The 20,922-nt window shown below is 36.2% G+C and overlaps 1 protein-coding gene across 8 annotated transcripts in view; it reads right to left on the bottom strand.

Annotated features, from left to right (window-relative positions):
* Positions 1-8,148: 8,148 nt before the first annotated feature.
* STXBP5 (syntaxin binding protein 5) overlaps positions 8,149-20,922 on the bottom strand; it is a 100,952-nt gene continuing 88,178 nt past the window's right edge. For all 8 annotated transcript variants that reach the window (XM_041423484.1, XM_041423488.1, XM_041423490.1 and 5 more), the window contains 6 exons: positions 16,854-17,093; positions 15,140-15,503; positions 12,490-12,655; positions 11,614-11,725; positions 9,152-9,372; positions 8,149-8,457 (listed from right to left, as the gene is read on the bottom strand). In XM_041423484.1, the coding sequence (XP_041279418.1) occupies positions 8,416-8,457; positions 9,152-9,372; positions 11,614-11,725; positions 12,490-12,655; positions 15,140-15,503; positions 16,854-17,093 (1,145 nt within the window). In that variant the 3' untranslated portion in view covers positions 8,149-8,415. The remainder of the gene's footprint in view (positions 8,458-9,151; positions 9,373-11,613; positions 11,726-12,489; positions 12,656-15,139; positions 15,504-16,853; positions 17,094-20,922) is intronic.

The raw sequence follows: 20,922 nt of genomic DNA, 5'->3' as shown, positions 1-20,922 counted from the left end.
AAGAGCAAGGAGTTGCATATCAGACATAGAGCCAAACCAACTACTGGCCTTTTAGAACTGAGGGAAAGTTCTAGAAGCCAATGCAATTTCCATGGATCCTGTTCTGACTACAAATTATATTTAAAAAGTGTAAAACCAAGTTTTCTGAAGGGGTTTAACTGAAACAGTAGAATAAGGAGCTAATTTCCGAATGTCTTGAAAAACATCTTGAAGTGGTTGGGAACTCTCAAACCCAAGCAATAACTGCTCTGCTAAAGACAAAATGGGAGGTAAAAGGCCTCTAAGTTCACAGCTAGAATTGACTTTATATTCAATCATATTAAAAAGAAACCGTGATGCAATGACCTTGATTAGTCCTTTTTCTAACCCTTTCATATTTAAAAAAGAAAAACACAACAGTTCTTCCTTTTGTAAATTAATATTAAGTTCTGCCATATATCTTGAACAACAGACATGCATACTCAGTCTGAAGACAGCAACTCTAAGGAAGAGAAGTCTCATGAGACCTTGGACCACTGTGCTGTGTTCTTGGAGATCCTGGAAGAAAAAGCACCACAGTCAGTACGTGACACACTCAGGTAAAAAGTACTTAACTCAAGTGGTGCTGAGAGTTGCAGGTGCACAGGAGAATTAGGGGATACCAGCTTGAAATTGTCTTCTGTTCACTCTGTCACGGGAGACTGCATTCCACATTATTCTTTCCAGGAGTGTCTTGCACCACAGAAACCAGAATTATATAAAGTTTCTCATTATGTCTGCTTAATTAGGCAGAAGAGGTCCTAAATTTATCAAAACATAAGCACAGTCTGACATTTTGATTGCAAACCCCTTCAAACACTCAACTGTCTAACAAGTCCTGCTCACACTGAGACTGTAGCAAGATACAAAAATGCAGTTACTTGCTCCAAAACACCTCAACCTATCCATTTGTATCATGACTGTGGCTTTGCTAGAGTCCTTCATCAGCCCTTCTGAGCAGTGCTGGAATCAAACCGCTCCAAAGGAGAGTCTGAGGCTAAAGGAGTGTTCCCCAGGTCTCAGCAGGGGCAGTGGCGGTGGGTACAGCTTCCTCCTTCTGAGCAGCCTGTGCACAAGCCTTAGCCCAGATTGTCTCCTGTGGCTGGCAAATACAGAAAGCTGTTTGCTACAGCAAGTGAGCAGAGCTCTGCTACTATAATGAGTTGCATATGCAAGCCCCCAAGCACTCACTGAGGGAACATTAATTACACATTTAAAAAATCAGCCAGCAAACTAGGAGGTGAGAAACTGGTGCTTGCTGCCATCCTGCTCTTGTGGGTTCACCTCAGAGCAGGACTGTGGGGGAAAACATCCCATTTCCTCAGGCCAGGCTGGGATGCTTCCTGCAAGCAGACAGTGCCTCTTGCTTGGCTGACCCGACACCAAGGGAGCAGTGCAGATGCACAAGGCTGGAGGAGGGAGCAGCCAGGACTGGGGATACCACCGAGCACCCACAGGCCAGTGGGCAACAAGGAGGGGCCGGTTCAGTGACCCTGCCTGGATGAAAATTCCCAATTCAAAAAATCAGGTTAAGAAAAGTGCTGATGGGCATACGATCATATGTCTGTAGGCCTCAAATGCATTTAATTTACTGTGCATTGGCACCAAAACTCTTGAAGCACATGATGTGCAAAGGAACCATGTTTTTAATATAGGCCTCATAAAATTCTGAGTTTCACTAAATGAAAATGCTTCATTTTGCAACCTCACTGGCACTCCCCTCTTGTCAGTCCATTGGTGTGTGCAGTCCTACAGTACCCATAGGAGGGAGCTACTTCTACTGTAGCTTTTTTACTTTTATTGGAGACTACCAGACCTAGTGAGTAGCTGGAGGCAGTGTGACAGCTCCAAATATCTTGAATCCAATTAAACTGAAGATAATTTTCCTTTTTAATTCCAATGCATTATCCTTTTTATAACTCCATGCACTGCAGAACTTCCAGTTCATTATGTGTAACCACCAGATATTAAAGAAAAAACAAGTAGTCTGGAACTAGCAGACTTTTCCCACAGATGAATCTGTATTCTCACATACTAAAACAACCAACAGTGAAATATTTCGCTATTTGACATCAAGAGATTCCAAAAATTTCTCCAAGGTACAGCAATTTCACTTCTCAGATTTACTGCCCAAGCCTCTCTTCGGATTCATTACTTCCCCACCATTGAGAGTATGTTTACAAAGCCAGGTTGTTTCTATTTCCCTCTCTCCCCAGCAAGAAAAGACAGCAAATTTAATAAGACTGCAAGCTAGAAACTGCTCAGTGGCAAAGCTGAGCCTCAATGCAAGAAAATAATCCATCTGCTGTATTTAAATATGGCAAAGAAAAAAATACCAGTTTCATCTCTTCTCCCTTTACACACTGGATTCTTCATTTAATAGACACTGACAAAATGCAGCTACAGAAAATACTTTGCTTTACTGAGTCTGTACAGTGAATGCCGTTAACTTTTCTGGTAACAGGACTTCACATTGTCACCATCAGTATACACATTTCAGAACATTTTTAGATGTGCTTGGGGATACCACTGCAGATGAACCATTTCACACCTCTCGGGGTCCTTCAGGGCTACTCTCCCATCAGCCAGGCTGCTCTGCTTGCTACAAAGCACAACTCACTCCTTCCTGCTGCTCCAGCCAGCAGAAAAGTAACTGGTCAGGAAGTAAAGAGTAAGCTACACTTGTTTCAGGAGAGATTTGAATAGTTTATTTTGCCCAATCAAGAGCCCTTCAGCATAATGACACATTCATATACACATATATGAACATTTTTTTCTGAAACATTAATGTATAATACATTTTAAATTTAAAATACCAGCTGCACAGGTATTTTTTATTTACAAAAATATTCCATACTTAATTTTTTAACTTCATTATGATGACATAGTTCAGTCCAAGTACATGTAAGTAAAATAACTCTATGCAATCTAACATAGCTGAATTTGTAACAGTACAGTTTGCAGTTCATATGAAACTATATTTGTAGACAGATGGATTTGCAACCCTACCTAAAAATGCATATTCCAGTAATCATCCTCAGAAGAGCTAGTGGGGCTCAGCAAGACTTAACTGAAGAATATTTTGCAATGAACATAAGGGAAAAAGAAAACACACATGTACACACTAACATATACAGAAACGAGAACTGCTACACATCAAGCATGCTTACCCAGGAGTGGGCAATGTTAGAAAAATTTACGGATGTATTTTTTTTCCCCCATGGTGCTGGTACAATGAAACAGCAGCATAACTAGAAAGCAGCATGTTTTCCTAGTTCTAACCACTACAGATAGCAGAGCTCAGGTCTAAAATAACACAGTACTGCTTATTTACAATTCTGTTTTAAAAGGGAATATTTAAAACATGTTCCCACCCCTCTCCCTTTCCATCACCTATGACTGAATGGTAGTGGTAATCCACATAAAACTTCTTACATGTTTACAACTGAAACAGTTTAACTTCTGGTTATTTGCCTGGTGATATGGAACTTAGGTACTAACAGAAAAATACAAGTGTCAAAGTAACCTACAGCTGTAGGTTAGCTTAAATGTTTCTAGGTGCACATGGAACTACAAAAAGAAATACTGATTGACACCTTCCATTTGATTGTTTGGTCTTTCTGCCCCATTTATCTTCTTCCTTTTTTTCCACTTTTAAAAAATTAATGCCTACATCTTTAAGTCTAAACTTTATAAGGTGGAAAAGACCCCAGAAACACTCATCAGATTTGAAACAGTAATAAGGCAGATATATAGCACATCTTTATAATGGGCTTAAGAAGAAGAAATCGGCCCAGGTCAGATTTTCAGTGAAAACTGAAGTAAAATTGGTTTAACTGATTCACCTACATTACACCCTTTCCCCACCTGATTCTGTTCACTTCCACCCCTCAAGCATCATTAATTTCTGTCTACAGAGTATTTGAAGATTTTGTGGTAGTAGCAAAGCTATCAACATCCACCCAAAAAGACTCAAATCAATTACCCAGGAAATTGGCTGGCACAAGAGAAGATTCAAGCGACAAGTTGCCCTTCCACATGGAGAGGGAGGCAAGGCACTGCAGTCCCTCCCTCCCACACCAGACTGTCTGCAGTCAGTGCCTGCCCAGACATGTTAAACTATGAGCAAAAAGTAGTGGGCATTTCAGCCACAGACTCTTAAGTTTTCCAACACATGTTTCAGACACAAAAAAAAAAAAACAACAAAACAAACCCACATAAAAACCAACCCTGATTTACATGTAAAGAGCTGATGTATAATCAAAATACACAGATTACTCAAAAGAAAATCTTTATTGGACATACCTCACTTCAGTTTTGGAGAATTTTAAAAATCCAAGAAATAGAGCTGAAAAAAGTCTCTCATGTGTACCAGAAAAAAACCCAAACCATAGAAAACCAGTCAGCCATGGACTGCAGCTATTAAGAAAACTTGAATATTAGGCTAGTTCCCTATCTTCTTGCTCCATACTTGGAGAATTGTTCAAGGATGTTCATAATGGGAGGTAAAAATAACTGATTATTTTCTGCAAAGCAAAATGGGCTATTTGTTTTAATTGCTTAGAAATTGTATCATCTCGATATGAGATATGAATGTATTCATAAGCTTAAAACAACTTCTATGGATAATATACATACTTTAAGTACTTTGACTTAAAACTTGAACGTAAGTCTTTTTAAAATTAAAGGTAGAAGTGTACATATAAAAATTATTTAAAACTAAAAGTATATTCTTAAGCAGTATGTATAAATATAACAGATTTCTTTTGTATTATCTAGTAACAAATGTGAAAGTGTTGCAGTAATTTATAAACTGAATGCTGACACAGAATACGTGCCTTTCATTAGATTCTATATTGTATATACATATTTTGCTAAGAAAACACACATTCTAAATAAATCACATAATTAGCAAAGGTGCCTGAAAGTAATCTGTTCTGAAGTCTTTATTGAACATGTGTGTTTATATACAAATAATGAACCTGAACTGCACAAATGCAGAAACAAAATTAAGGAATAAAATACCATGATTGAATTAAAGTGCAGGAAAAATTCAAGTTTAAAAGTTCAGGTAAGATCAGTGCCATTAATTAAGCAAAAAAGAAAAAAAAAAAAAAGAAACAAAACCAACCAAACAAAAATTCCCACCCCTCAAAAAAACAAAAAAAAACCCCAAACCCAAACAAAAACACTACCAAAACCAAACCAAACTAAAAAAACCAAAACCAAAACATAGAAAGGAAAATAAAAGGAAAACTAAAAGGAAAAAAAAAGAAAATGAACTTGCTTCCAAAAATCCTCCTTTGGACGTAGCTTTCCAATCACCTGCCATGCAAGTACCACCTCAGGCAGAAAAACTTTGCATAAAGACAGACAAAGAACACAGCTATATATTACTCTACTTTATAACTGACTGTTTGCTGAAGAACAAATCACTGGAGATGCCTGTGGTGTAACACTTTCAGACTGATTTGGAATACACACATGTTTACACATACCAGGATTCAAAAGTTACAATTTGGCAGGACTAAGGTGAAGAAAAGCTTCTTCAGTTTACAGTTCCCAATGAGACACACTACATATAAACAGATAGGTAGCAACAGGTAGTTTCTTACTTTCATTAAAAAAAAAAAGTAATAGCTCAATTGTATTTTATAGTTTTCCAGACACTCTAAAAAATGTCACACAACTAAAATGCTATTGAAAAAAACAGAGGTGCTTCCCTGCAAGGATTTCAATACACTTTGCTGTACAAAAGGTGCACCACCAACAGCACAATAAGATGCAGTGATGTGTGTGTGATTGCTTTCCTTCCACTAGGAAGGAAAAAGTAACATTTTACACTAAAATTTTACATAGCCCCTTTTATTGACCAAGAACCATTTGTGTCATTATCTCATGAGCAACCACGTCATTAGTCTTCCTATCCCTGAACATAAGCAACAGAAGAGATTCAACTACAATAGATTCTGTAATACCAAATAAGCCACTACTCTTCTGGTACTGCCAGATGCTCTCTCATTGCCTCTTATTATTTTGCTTGCTGGTGGTTGTCAAATGGATCTTGATGAGAAAGTTAAGTATGTTTTCCTTTCAAGCCAAGGTCATCTTCCATTGAATGATACCATAATTTGTTGAAGAATACTTTTGTAATCCTCTCCCCCAGAGCCTGACCAGATTAATTTCCCAGGATTCTGTTGCCATGAAATGTACTTTACCTTCAGCAGGTCAAATAATAATGAGTCAACTCAATTTATAAATGTGAGACAAAGAAGAGGACAAGTGTCAGCTAGGGTGGGTTTTTTTGGATGTGGTATGGGTAGTGGTTTATTTCATTTTCTTCTACCTGGATGTCTCACAAAATGGTGTTAAATAGGCATCAATTAGACAGTAAAAAATAAATTAACATGCAGAGGCAAATATTGCATGGCAAACTGAGTTAAGTAACTCAAGTAAACATTGCCTCAGTAGCTATGGGACAGAACTATCAAGAAATCATAATACTGCTTTGAATTGTCACATTCTCATTTTTTAAGTCCTTTGAGCAGTGGACATAGTAGGGCATGCCTTTTTACTGGCAACACAATTCAACTGTCTTTTTAAAATGTTGCTCTACCTAAAGTGAGAAAATTTATCAGTTTGTGTTTCAAAGCCCAAACATATTTGCCTGTAATTTGAAAAGTGATTTAAGAACCATAAGTAACTTCAATATTTTACATGCTTGAGATGTTTTGTAAGGTTGCCTTATCTGTGTACCTGCAACATCACTTCACAATACAAACATAACCAAGGTTTTGCTTTGGGAACATTCAGAAATGTTGTGGAAAAAAAGTACACAAAATGCAGCGCTTGGAGTAGCAAACCTAAGTGATTAATTTCAGACAATGCAGACCTATCAGCTTCTAAGTACTCCCTTTTATAAAACAAGACCAGCCAATAACTATTCCTACTTTGATAAAAAAATCTAAAGTAATTTTTGAAATGCAAGCATTTATTTTAAGGAATCCTCTCTTTTAAAAAGAGCCCTGGTCATTCACACTGCTATAGCTTTAGTGCAGTAGCCATTAACAAGTTAGCTGTATTATTTACCTCTCCCAAACAGAACATTAGTTCAGCAATTCCTAAAGTTTTTATGCACACTTTACCACTGCTTACAATGAAAACACTGCTTTAGAGATTAAGTCCAAACTTTAGGACGAGTGCCTTTAGTGCTGCATGGGGCTGAGACAGGTACTTGTAAAATAGCACTACTGGCAGAACTTAGAGATTTGCTAAATAACATACTGACAATTATTAAGTATTAGATGCTTGCTTGCCATTATTCATGCATCAGCACCTCCATGGTGTGTAAAAGTTTGAAAACCTGAGTCAAGGTTATCTGATTTCATAGTAAAGAACTAAAGGGGCATCTAGAACTTGAGTCTTGAGCAAAACTATCCCAGCTATTTCAATCAATGGCTGTAAAGATACATTCTGTTAAACATTTATAAAAACTCACAGCATGAATGGAACCCACAGCCAATTATAAATGTTACACAACCTGAACCAATAACTATTTTTGGCAAAAATAATATTTAACTGAACAGAAGTTGAAGAATTCTTACCACAAGGAAGATGTTACCACATTTCACATTGCACGGCCATAACACAAACGAAAACTCCCAGCATGACACATTCCAGTCATATTATTCACTTGACTTTTTAATGCAAAAATTACGTATTCTTTTGTTTTGCACGTCACACAATATGATGTGAATACAAGAATACTAGATCAGGGGTCCAAGAAAAGACTATGCACAGGTCAACTATGTATACAATTCTCAATAAGAAATCTTTCAAGCTTCCAGCTTTTAAAATGAATGAAGTGACAGGAAACTTCAGCTCTTCTTCAACAATAATGGTAAATATAGAGTCCTAGAGAGGGTAATTGTAAGTCATCTACTGTCCAGCAAGACAAACAGCTTGATTCCAGCTCTTGGACCCCTGATTTATTGCCTCTCCTTACAGGAGGGTATAACACTGGCAGCAATTACAATAGCACAAAAACTTTTGGCATATGAAATATTAACACAGGATTGACCCTGCATTGCCCCTGCCCATCTCACCACGATTTCCCTTTACTCTCTTTTCCACATGTTCCAGCTACCTTCTCTGTTCCGACTTTATGCTAACCAACAGCTAAGAAACACTCAAGTTTCTTTTTTTGTGTGTGTTTCTTAGATATAAAGCTCCTCAGTTAAAGCCAGGACTGAGGTAAAACAGTGTGTCATTTGTGCTAGGAAACAACAGTATCCGATGGTGAATACTCCTTGAAATTTCAGTGGTCCTGCCAAAATTAATGAAAAAAACAAGATTTTTTCATCAGGACAAAATTAAAGATGTGATTAATGAGAGTCATCAGAATTGGTACCACTTCTTGTCTTTGTACTTCAACATCATCTAAAAAAAAACAAAAAAAATTTTTCTAATTACTGTTTCTGTAATGTACCAAAATGTACAATGACACCAACAAATACTACGCTTTACAAAGCAGCATGAGAAAGAAGGATTTTAGCAAGACTTCTCAAAGTTGCAAACACATCGCTGAACACTCAGTGTTTAGCATGATGAATTTTCTAATGGTAGCGTCATTGCTGGTGATCTAGCTGCAGAAAAAGACATTTTTGGGAGAATGGGGAGATTGCACAGGAATTTGGGGTGTGGAAAGAAGTTGGCATGAAAATGGATGAGAACAGCCATTCTATGGTAGTCACTGAGGAAAAAAAAATGAAGTTGCACTCAGAGGGTTTGCATAAAACAGGATCTTTCTGAAGGACAGCAGGAATCTGACATAAAACTTTACTCTTCTTATTAATTCAGTGACAATAAGTAATTTTTTTCAGTAATGGGGATTAAGTTGCACATTTAGAAGCTTCCATGCCACTCCAGCAGACTGCATGCTCTAGAGCAATGCGCCACAAGACAAGGATGTTTACAATGAGTACGTAATTGTTAGGAGTTCCAAGTGATGGATCCTTTATCAATGACACTGCATGCCCTTTGGATACCTCTAACATGCCTTTGACAAGCTCAGTCACTTGCAGAATTTGCATTTATCTGACAATCAGTTTAATGTTCAGTTTAACATACTCACCTCGTGAGCGTGTTTTGAGAAAGAATCAGCACTGTAAAGCATAGCTGCAGTTTTTTCTTCCAGTTCTCCCAGTTTCTGTCCTCTTTCATCCAGTGCCAACCGGGCTCGTGCCAGTTCACCAACTACACCAGATGCTGCTCCTTTGACACCTTCAATACCTCCAGGTCCTGGAATATGCTGGGCAAGACTCCTTGATGCCTTCCCAGATGCTGATTCCCCAACTGGAGGCATTTGCAAAAGCAGAAAATACAGAATAGTAAGTTTTCCTGTCATTGTGACATAAATATCATTGCAACTAGTTTATATAGAGATGTAATTTCTTTGCATGGAGACCAAACAGCTTATTGTAGGTATGACTATGAGCAACACTCACTATTCTATGTTAGTAAATGTTTTTGCATTAGAACCGAGGCATTCAAACATATTTTCAAGTCTCCAGGTAGGTTATAAAACTGTAAGCTCTTCACAGATCAAGTGTGAAATTAAAATTCTGATGTTCATCAACAGAATTGTGAAAAAAACACTTCACCAGCACAATATAGCTTATTTCATGAGGAATGGTTTTGAGTTCAACAGACAAAGCAGGGTATTGAAATATTGAAAAGTTGTGGTTAGTTCTGGAAGTGCTTTGCTGGTATGTTAGCCAGCCAGTATGATTCCACCAGCAGAAGTTTTTTTTGATGGACATTCAATTTTACATGCAGACACCTGAAGATTAGGTGTCAATGCTGCCATTATTGTAAAAACCTTGCAAAAAAGAAAAAAAAAAAAAAAAAAAAAAAAAAAAAAAAAAAAAAAAAAAAAAAAAAAAAAAAAAGGGGAATGTAAAAAGACAGTATGGCTGTAAGAACAAATCAGCACAAATGGTCAGCTGAACAGCTCCAGACTCCAGTGATGGCACTGACTACATTGACTTTGCTCGTAATGGCACATCAGTCACCCAGTTCAATCTAGACACTTGATGTGCCAATCTCAGGCAGAATTGTATAGACCACTGAAATCTGAGTATTTGTTTTAAACAGTGAAATATTGTTTGAATATTTTCCTTTTTTTTTACTTCTAGGAACAATAATATTAACTGGTTAAATACATTTTGATGCAGTATTTCAAGACTCTCTGAGTTGATTTTATGCTTCTATTAGGAATAATTTACATTTAAATTAGTACCATAAACATCTTTCTGTGAATTTGCAAAATAAGAGAAATAATTTCACTTATTACAGATTCTGCTGTGACCCTCATGGTAAATATGGCTACTTTAAAGATATTCTCAAATGTCTTTTGAATTGTCACTGAAGTCTCTGTCAGGCTTTTTTTATTCATTAGGATTTTTCTCTTCCATTCAATACTATTTTCCTTCTAAAGATCCAAGCCAAAACTTAATGGTGGAAACTTGACACTATATAAAGAGATAGCTTCTAAAGTTACACAGTGTTTTTCCCCTGTCTCAGTCATATTAAATTATAATTTGTGCACATAAATTTCTCTACTGGAATACTTGACCAACCTTCCATAGTATTACATACATATATATATATATAAATATATATATATATATATATATAGAAACACCCAAAAAAGAAACCTTTGACACAAAAAGTGACCTCTAAATATCTGATAGTTGCTCAAAATGTACAGGCACAAGTAATGAAGTCTAATTTTTATTCTGTAGACATCAAAAGAACCACCATAAAAGAAAGGATTGGCAGGACACCTTGTCCATTTTGACAGATACATTTCACAGTAATAACAAAAAGGTTTTTAAAAAGAAGCTTGCATAATATGGAGCTGCATCTAGCAAATATCTAAATAAATAAATGGAAGCTATTTTCCTTAAATATATTGAAGTGCTTAATGCCACCACAGTAAAAAAAAAATATAATAAAAAAGGAGAAAATTATAAAGCAATGAAAATTTTGCCAAATTTGCATTTTAATGTCCCATAAACAGAGGACTGAATTAAAATATCATACAGTTCTGCCCTTGCTGTCATTTCTAAGGCATATCTGCAAAAGCAAAACAAGGAAAATCTGGCAAATAACTGAAGTAGAGTGAAATTTTTATTTTCTCACTGTGCAGAAGAGAATTCTCCAAAAGCAGTGCCATTCAGTTTACCAGCATAAATAGAATCATGGTCAGTACTACACACTTCATAAAGATGAATAAAAATAAGGTTATACAACAAGAAATGGTTTTAAAACAAAAGCAAAATGTTATAAAACAAAACTCATCTACTGCTGAATAAATGAGCAAAAAGAACCTGTGAAAAAAACATACCAAGCTTTTCTGATCTTGTTGATAAGGTGTACAACACAAAATCTATGAAAAAATATTTGTCACTCCCTCTTTTACTCCCCTCTTAATAAAGGTAATGTTTTGTGAACACAGGTAATATATTTACCAAGGACCACTACCTTTCTTGGGAAGAAATACCAGAAAAGTAACAATTAATAATAACTTACAGAGTTCTTCTCTGTCAAGTGACTGTGCCCCACCTCCGAACAGGCCTTTGAAGAACCCCCTGTTTGGTGCTTCTGGTGTTTCTACAAGAGTGAAGAGCTCACCCAACATTTCCTTTGCAATGAAAAAGTGACATAACAAGGCATAAATTATTAAAAATAATGGAATATTCTTTCACTTTCAGGATTTGTTTAATGGATGTGAATTTCAAAAGAAACATGCTTTAATGGGTATCTGTCTTTGCAAGGTGATGTAGGAAATAGAAAAAGAAAAATATATTAAGAAATTTGTCCAAACCACCTGCTTTTGACAGTTGCAAGCTTAGAGCTCATGGAATTCAGAAGCAAAGAAATGCATTCAAGTAAAGCTTATTTGCCCCTCTACAACTTGGGCAAGACTTCTGACTTGGTTCTATTGAAACTGCATCTACAAACACTTATATCCACGTAGCAGCATGAAAGTAGAACCTGCAACTCTGCTATTGTATTATTCTATACAACTAACCAACCTGAAGCATGACTGAGAATTTTTCAAGCTGTTAATACCCTTGAAACATAATAGCTTCCTTCAAATATCCTGAGTTGGCATTCCCCACTTTGTGTCAGCAGGCACCTTCCCCAGTGTGAACTGATCAAGGGAATTTTAACTGCATGTTAAAGGAGGAAATTTCCTGTTGATCGAAATGGAATTAAGCAAGAAACTGATTCAGCTACAATAGGACGGATGGAAGAAAAATTTAAGGTAGAAATGATTCATTCAGAATTAGTCTACAATGAAGGAAAACAAAAGGGAAAAACAAAAATCAAAGCACAAAAGCCTAAATGCTCAGCTCAGAATGTATCTAAGAAAAAAGTGATTTTTCAAAAAGAGTTCATTACCTGAAGATTTTCACATGTTTCTTGGCTGTAGGTGAGCCTCTGTATTTCAGTTGGTGAGACAAGATAGAGTGCTTGTCCATTATCAGTGAAGCAGAAAGTTCTGGCTATCCGCATATTGGTGAGTGGCAGGTAATATACATCCAACAATGGCCTTAAACTCGGCAAACTTAAGGAAAAGAATTAAACCCCCATTAAATATAGCAGAAATGTCTCTTATTGATCAAATGGCTGATTTTAAACTGCAATACATAATTTTTTGTCTTCACCATTTGCATGACACCAAATAAACAGGTATCATTTAATGACATTATAGAATCTCAAAACATCAGATTTAAGGTAGCACCTCAAAAGTGAAATTTAAACATCTTCATCACAGATGCACTGAAAAGCATTTTTTAAAATTATAATCTGAGCATGTATATAATAAATTCAGTATTTAATGAATTAGGTATTACTTAATAATTACCAAGCTATTTTGGTAAGTATCTACCAAGAGTTTACAACTAAACATCCTGTCTCTCCTCTCAAATTAATAATTTCTCATTGACTAAAAATACAAGTCTAAAAGATCTCTCCTCAAGAAAATTTAGAAAGGTAACACAAGTGTGCTGTCAAAGAAAAAGTGAGTACAGTAGCCTCAACCAAGCTTATGAATTAAGTCCCCCTTTTTTTCTCTGACTAGATGTTGAAGACAAAGTCCCCTTAGAGCAAAGTTTGCTTACCTTGTATTTTCTGATTCTGTACATGTAACTGCAGAACTTACTGTATCAATCTACTGAAGAACAGACTACACATTTGGGCTAGAAAAATATTCCCCTTCCAAACATTCCCCTTCCTCAACAAGATAATAAATGCAAGGGACAAAACATCTAACTTCTTGACAAGTAGAAACCATAATAAACCACTGTCTCAAACATCCCCTGCGAAGTTCTTCTAAACAAAATTACAAAAGTTGTTAGCTGTCCCAATAATAAAATAAACAGCTTCTGCTGCAGACACCATCCACACAAGGTTATTAATTCTAGACACTAAAAAAGCAGCCAATGGGGAAAACTGAAGTTAAAACAAAAAAAAAGATGTAGTAACCACAACAGTATCAGGCTGCCTTGTTTTGTTTTTTTCTTTTTCTTTTTTTGCACGATGCTGACATTGCATTTGGAGGCAAGTTGCAAAAGTGAGAAATAAAAAGCCATATTCTCTTGTAAGCATATCACCCAGATATGACACCTCTGCCATGCATGTATGTAAAATAAGAATATTCTTAAGAGTCAGAAACAGGGAAGTGTTTTGCTTCAGAACAATGGGAGCACAAAACATTCTTACAACTTCAAAACACAAAAACATTAGATCAGATAAGACAAGCATGATATCCATGAGAGTATCTTCATAATTTCTGTTACAGATTTGTTTGTTACTAAGTCCTATCTGAATTTATATCAGTAGTTAAGTATTGGGCATGTTGGTTATGATACAATGCTCTGACAACTTCACATGAACTGCACATAAGGTCCATCCCCAGCAGCAATTCATGCTTACGAAAGGGAGCTCAGCATTGGAATCCAACATCCCCACACAAGGTAACAAATCAGCATTTATAATTTACCACATATGCAGAGTTCATTAGAGAACAATGTGAATCCTGAAGAAGACAGGATTTGTTTCAATATATGGTATCTGAACATTACTACGTTTAGTTTTAATTTGGAAAAAAAAAATTGCCCTGTAAGGTGAGCAGCATTTTTTAGAGGTGTTTAGAATACATAACAGAGGAGATATACACCATTGGAGTTACAGACTTACATACTACAATTAAAAAACAAGTTTCAATTGTATCAGTTTTAGTTTTACTCCTAACAACTTCCTAAAGAAATATTTTTTACAGAATTTTCCAAGCTGAAAGCATCTTTTGGCAACCTTAAAATAATCTTTTAGGAACTGTACTGGCAAAATTCCATAGGGCCACACGTTCCACATTCATCAGGCCACAGCTAAACTGCAGGTGCAAGGGTGTAAGTATATAAACCTGGTATATACTGCTGGTTCAGAATAAAATAGCACATAGAAACATTTAAGATAAAGGAGATGAAAATTACACAGGTGATCTGTAAGTATATTTAAACACTACTACTCCTACAACACATGTTTAAATTCATAACTTAAACCCCTTACCTTGACTTATTACTATACAACTGGCTGTTAATCTTGCCTTCATAGCCTGAGTTTAAGCCTTTAAGGCACAAGCAAGCTACACAAGAAAATATTGAGGCATGAGTGTGATGCAAACAGCTGCACAAAAATAGGCAGAGTTCTGGTCAGGTGCAAGCTAAAGGTCTGATTCAAGGCAGTTTTCTCCATCAGGAAGTAAACTCAGTTTTTAGACAAACCTGAAGTCATGGACCTATATCACCTGTTTGTAACTATGTGTTGAATCAGTGTCGCTTGAGCTAAAGTGATAAATTTTTTCACGTGTTAAAGACATAACTAACAGGAATGTACAATCAAAATTATTCAGGCTCAAGTATTAGAGAATCATCAACACTGAGTGAATGTAATTTTTTTTTTACATTCATCATCCTGTGAAAAAGGAACCTTTATTTGTAGCAGAGGGCTATTTCTTTTTGTATTTAAGTTACTATCAAACAGGTCTTACCTAAAAGTCATAATATGTCCATTGGCACAAAAACATGCAAGGCAGATACTGTTACTCAACGACACTATGTCTCCACGAAGAACAAAAGAAGTCTCTGTTATATTTTGCTTATAAATACAGTTCTGGGATGGCAGTGAGATAACTTTTGCTTGCTTTTCTGAACATATCACTGCATATTGGTTTTCACTGATTTCCTGAGAGGGAGAAGGGGACACTGAGACAGGTCGTCGCTTTTTTGCTTTTTCTTTTTCATCTTTATCTTCATAGTGTTCTCTCCAGGGTTCATGTGCTGGTGGGACCAAAGAGCCTGTGGTGTCCAAAAAAGCCATTCTCAAGATTGCCCCTTTTAGCCTCAGGATGGTTCCTAGGAAAGAGTAGTTGAGCACATTTCTAAAACAGTTCTCCTAAATTGCTTTCCAAGCTACAAAATATTCCTTTAAGAAGCTAGGAGAATGAAAAGAAGAACTTCACTTTGCCTCCCTAGCCAAACAGACATACACAAACCTTAGGCATTTATCTAAAAACCAATGAAGAACAAATGTAAGCAGGAAAATGTTTAACCAATTTTCAAGGGTAAAGTGGGTGCATACTCTTTCATTAACTTCAAGGGAAATCTATTTGTATTTAAGTTCAGTGTCACAAATGCAACTCAATTCTCTCCTGATGAGTCAAAGGTGAGCACCACTTTTTCCTTCAACTGGTTTAGAGACAAGCACGTGTGTTTTTTTTATTTCTCCTCTGCAGTTCACGCTTGAATCCACTTCTCTAGCTTAAAATGAAAAAGTTTTCCCTCCTTACCGTTCAAATCACTGTCTCTGTAGGCCAGACCTTAAGTGAATAAATTTTATTTTACTTTAATTCTATCACACATAAGTAACATAATGAAATTTGCTAAGTCCAAAATATAAAGCAATATCTTTTAAGGATTATGCTGCAGATCCAAAGGGGAAACACACTGCCTAGCCTGCAGCATTGCCTTCATGACCAAATGTTACCAAATCTGACCACTGCTGACAATCTCTCACTCGATGGGCACAAATCCTATATATGGTCTAGATGTCCACTTCTCATCATTTCTAAAATCAAATGGCACAGTAATTTCTATGTTTGATACCATCTGTGTAGCAAAATGGACTAGAGCAGCATGTTCTGCATGAAACAGTGGTAGCAGGAAAGCCAAATCTCTAACAGTCTATCCAATAAACCATTAATACATAATCACAACAAAATCAGTTGCTGTGCATCAGCATAAAAAGATCCAAAACCTTTCACAGAAATTCAAAAGAATACATTTATCACTAATATTTCAAGCTAGTTGTTCAATTTACAGCCTTAGTTTGCACTCCCTTTTTTTGCTGCAGGAAAACTGATTGACTCTTACTTCATAACTAAAAAACAGTAATAAACTGAGCATTTGATACTATTCATGTTTTCTGCTATCTCTGTTTAACAGTGACAAATGCTTTCTCAGCAAGTAAACACTAAAGTAATATTTTTTATGAAATTGTCCTTTCCACTTTTCCAATTTGAGAAACTCTGGTAGCGAAGTAACCAGTCTAGCTTGTTAAACTTATCAGCTAAATCAATGCAATATATATTTTAAATTAATCAATCATTGAAAAGAAAACCCCAAACTCCAAGTTTCTTGAAAAATATGAAGAACGATATCAATACTTTATCAAAGCATACTTTAGTCTGTCTGCTTTGTACATACCACTAGGAGAAACAATTACTGGCTGAAGAAGTCTTTGCTCTCCTCCTGGGGGTAAGTTCAGTACAATGACAAGCACGGTACCCAGCGTGGTCCCAACCCACAGGCATGGGGAAGGTGATGTATCAGCCTTTCTTGTGAAAGTCTCACAAAAATGAAGAGCTGAAATTGCCTCGCGTGACTCTTTATCAATGCTAGTTACACTAGAACTCCGGGATCGACTGAAAGAGTTGTCTTTGACATCTGAAAATAAATCAGTATTAATTAAAAATAATGGCAAATTGGAGGGATTAAGAGAATTTTTTTTTTTGTTGTTCTTTAGCATCAACTGTTTACTAACTATAATGCTGTTGATTTTTGTACCCCTATTCTTCATAAGCCATATCTCCTTATTCCCCAATTTCCAGCTGCTTCTTGAGCAATGCACCCAATATTTGTTGCAGAGGTTGCCATTTGGTAATTATCATGAACAATTTGAAGGCATATTTCTGTCATCTAGAGCCAGAGAATAACAGTCATCAAGTGGTACTCCTTTAAAAAGCTGAATTGAACCTCTCTGCCAATTTACTTCATTGAGCAGATGAAAAAATGTTGTCTCCCATGGAACACAGTAAACTAATCTTAGAAAGGTACAACTATTTTATTTTAGGAAATGCAGTCACATCTGCACAGCATGATAGCACGGAACCTGCAATGACTCAGATTATTGCTCCACTTTAGGAAACTGTGTGCAGGAGATCTAACAGGGTATTTACACACCCCCAAACTTTTAGTAAGAGAAAAACAAATGCTACCAAATGCCATCTGGTACTGCTACGCAAAGCTGAAGACTTCCACTGGGAATGCTGTAGCATAGTGCCAGTAATAGCACTAAAGCCCTTCCAGATGTCTTGCTCACTGTTTAGCAACAAGTGAATTCTTATGTTAACAAAAGTAAATGTGCTGCTCCACTGTTGCTGTATGCTATCTGTAGGTGTGATGATACCTGATATATCAGCAGACACTGAATTCATCTATGCATTCACAAATTAATGCTGTACTTTCTTATTTCATAATTGCAAAGTCTTAGCACAAGACAGCCCTCACCAGCAAAAGTTGGATGCAATTTATATTAAGCCTTTTAAAAAAAATAACTCAAAAAAAATCTTTTGCGTAGGGTATAGATGCAATTGACATTTTAAAGCAGGATTAAGAGCTAAAGAACAACATTCAACCATGTACTATTTGGAACTACTACTATGTTAGTTTCATTAAATTATTGAAAAACTTCATACAAAGAATATCTAACATGCATTTGAAAAGCATACATACTCGATTTCAACTGACTAAATACACACATCTACTTAACACAAACAGTGAATCTTCTGAGGAATTGCCTCATTCCAACAAGGATAGAAAAAAAACATTGTCCTGATGAATTTTAGCTGTCAAATATAAAACATAGATTTATAGGAATTAACTCAATCAGATGTTGACATACTAAGTTTTCACATTAAAAACAATAAATCCAATGTAAAACAATGAAAACAATAATTTGTTTTTATAAGTCTTCTAATGACCACCACCTCTTATGATGCTTGTTTTTTTCAGGCTTGAGTATTTACTAATTTAATGTTTTTTTTCAACTTTAACATGGATTAATCAGTCTGAATATAATCAATCATACAGTAACTGCAATAAACATAGCTTTACATGTGCATTTGTGTCTTCTAGCTGTTTGATTTGAAGAGCATGTGTACAAATTCCAGAAGCATTGGAATGGACAGGAGAAAACCAGTGAAACTAATTGTCACTTGGGCATTTTTGAGAGTGGATAATCCATTCAGAAGAGAGAACAGAGGGTTAAAAGTTTAACTACTTTAGTACATCCTACTCATCCTGAAGTCAAGGCAGAAGCTTGTAAATGGATTAGATTTTGATGAAGAGGAAGGAGCAGCAGTGTGATGAATCACTACGCACCACCAGAAGGATGGAAAGATGAGGCTCTTTTGAGGAAGTAAAGCAAGGAATAGCACCTAGTGGCAGTAGCATCTTAATCACTTGATTAGAACATTGAAAAGCAATGGTATAATGCAGACAAGGGTACGATCATGATAACTTCTGTTTTAGAAAATGGAGCATAAATACAGAAACACATAGTTTAGATTTTATTTGTTCAGAGAGGAAGAGGAGCCGGTTAAAGATCTAAAGACAGAAAATTCATTTGAAAGAACAAGATCATGAAAGAGTAGGTTTCAAGAAGCCATGGAAAGAAATGAGAGACAATGATAAGGATAATGAATTTAGGAGAAAGGCATTTCAGTTGTCTCCTACAGCCCATAAACATGGCCACATAAGTGACAAAAATATAAGCAAGCCAACACTGAAGAACACTATGCAAAATCTATATCACAAGAAAAGAAAGAAGCAAAATTAAATGTAACTGCTTAAGAAAGTGATTTACAGACCTGAAAACCTAGGATAATTTTACACAGACCAAAATGAGGTTTCTAAGCACAGATATTCACATGCATGCAAAGTCAAAATCAGTCAAAGGCTATTGCAATTCAGAGGTACAAACCATTTTATCAGTTTATCAGAAATGATGTGACAAAAAACCCCTTCCATTATTTCAGTAGAAAGAACAGCAAATACTAAGTGATGTAGAAAACACTGTAACTCTTTTAAGATTGGAAAGTGCTGAAAAAAGTTCAGCATTCACTTTTCACCAGTCTTCATTAGGAAAAAGTAACACTTCCAAGTAATTACTGCCATCAAAGAACTGTGAGTAAAACAGCAGAATTACAATTGGTTGATACTTCAGTATAAATGTGCTCCAGTTTGTCTAGTATGAAATTCACCCTACACCAAATTTATCCCTAAACCATTAGTAAACATATTGTGGAAATATTGAAGAGAGTCATCAAATTCTTCAGCTCTTCTCTGCCAGCATAGTCACAGTCAAATTGCTCTAGTTCCAGACACTGAGCTTAGAAAGATGAGGAAAAATTCCAAGTCCAGAGGAGATTAACGAAAGCCACCCCAGGTTTAAATAATATAACCTAAAGAAGAAGAAACTGAATTCTGTAAAGAAAAAAAATCTGTAAAAATAAAATTATATGATGGCAGATTTCAACAGCATAAAAAAATTACTAACAAAAATAGGGAGAATGTGTTATCCCTGTTTATTGTGCAAAGGACAAGAAAAGGTTAATATGGAAGCAAGGAAGTTGGATTAAATAACAGGAACTCTGTCTAATTAGACTACACAACAGTGAAACTTTGCCTGGTATATTTCTAAGCAACTTTTTTATTGGAGGCTCATTAATAGATCAAAGGTTAACTTGTCAAAATATCTGTATCCCTGCCAAATGATCCTTGCCAATCCTTGGATAAAGAATCTCTAAGAATTGCTTCCAACTTAATATTTCTCTGAGAGGGGCAAGCTGCAAATCAGGGTGGTCCAGCTCAGTTTGAGAATATCCCAGTGCCATGGACTTCTCCCTTTGTTGACAGCAGCAGCACCTGGCAAACACACAGTGCTACAGCTCCCACCTGATCCTGGCTGTCTTCTGCTGGGCTGGTGGTAGAAATTCTGCTGCAGAGAGAGGAGCAAGCTGTGGCATGCAGAAGGGAGCTGCATTTATTCCTGTAGGTCTACAGTTGTCCCCCATCATCTTCAGAGAACAAGTTAGAGGAGCTGGATCTGATCTAACAGCTGGCAGTCAAAGTATTCAAAAAACCCCCAACCATCTCATTTGTACATTGTTTTAGGCAACACAATGACTTTTAGTACCACAGACCTCACAACTGAACTGATCCTTATTTAAAAATTTACTGTGCATTTTCAAAAAAATAAATTCTCAGACTGGTCATCCATCCAAACAGCTGTACATTGCTTTACTTTAGAGAGAGTGGTCACAAGACAATTAACATTTATAAAACTATGCCCAACTATTTGTTGAGAGCTCCTCAACATATCCTGTTATTTCATTTTTCAATTTAAACTGTATCAGATGGTCCTAAACAGGCAGCAGCAGTTTTCCTAATGCTCTCTGCTTATTCACGCTTTTTTGCTATCACAGCACTACTG

This window comes from Onychostruthus taczanowskii, unplaced genomic scaffold, assembly GCF_017590055.1.
Source record: "Onychostruthus taczanowskii isolate IOZ18803 unplaced genomic scaffold, ASM1759005v1 scaffold78, whole genome shotgun sequence".
NCBI classification, from domain to species: domain Eukaryota; kingdom Metazoa; phylum Chordata; class Aves; order Passeriformes; family Passeridae; genus Onychostruthus; species Onychostruthus taczanowskii.
This window is presented reverse-complemented; position numbering and strand designations above follow the sequence as displayed.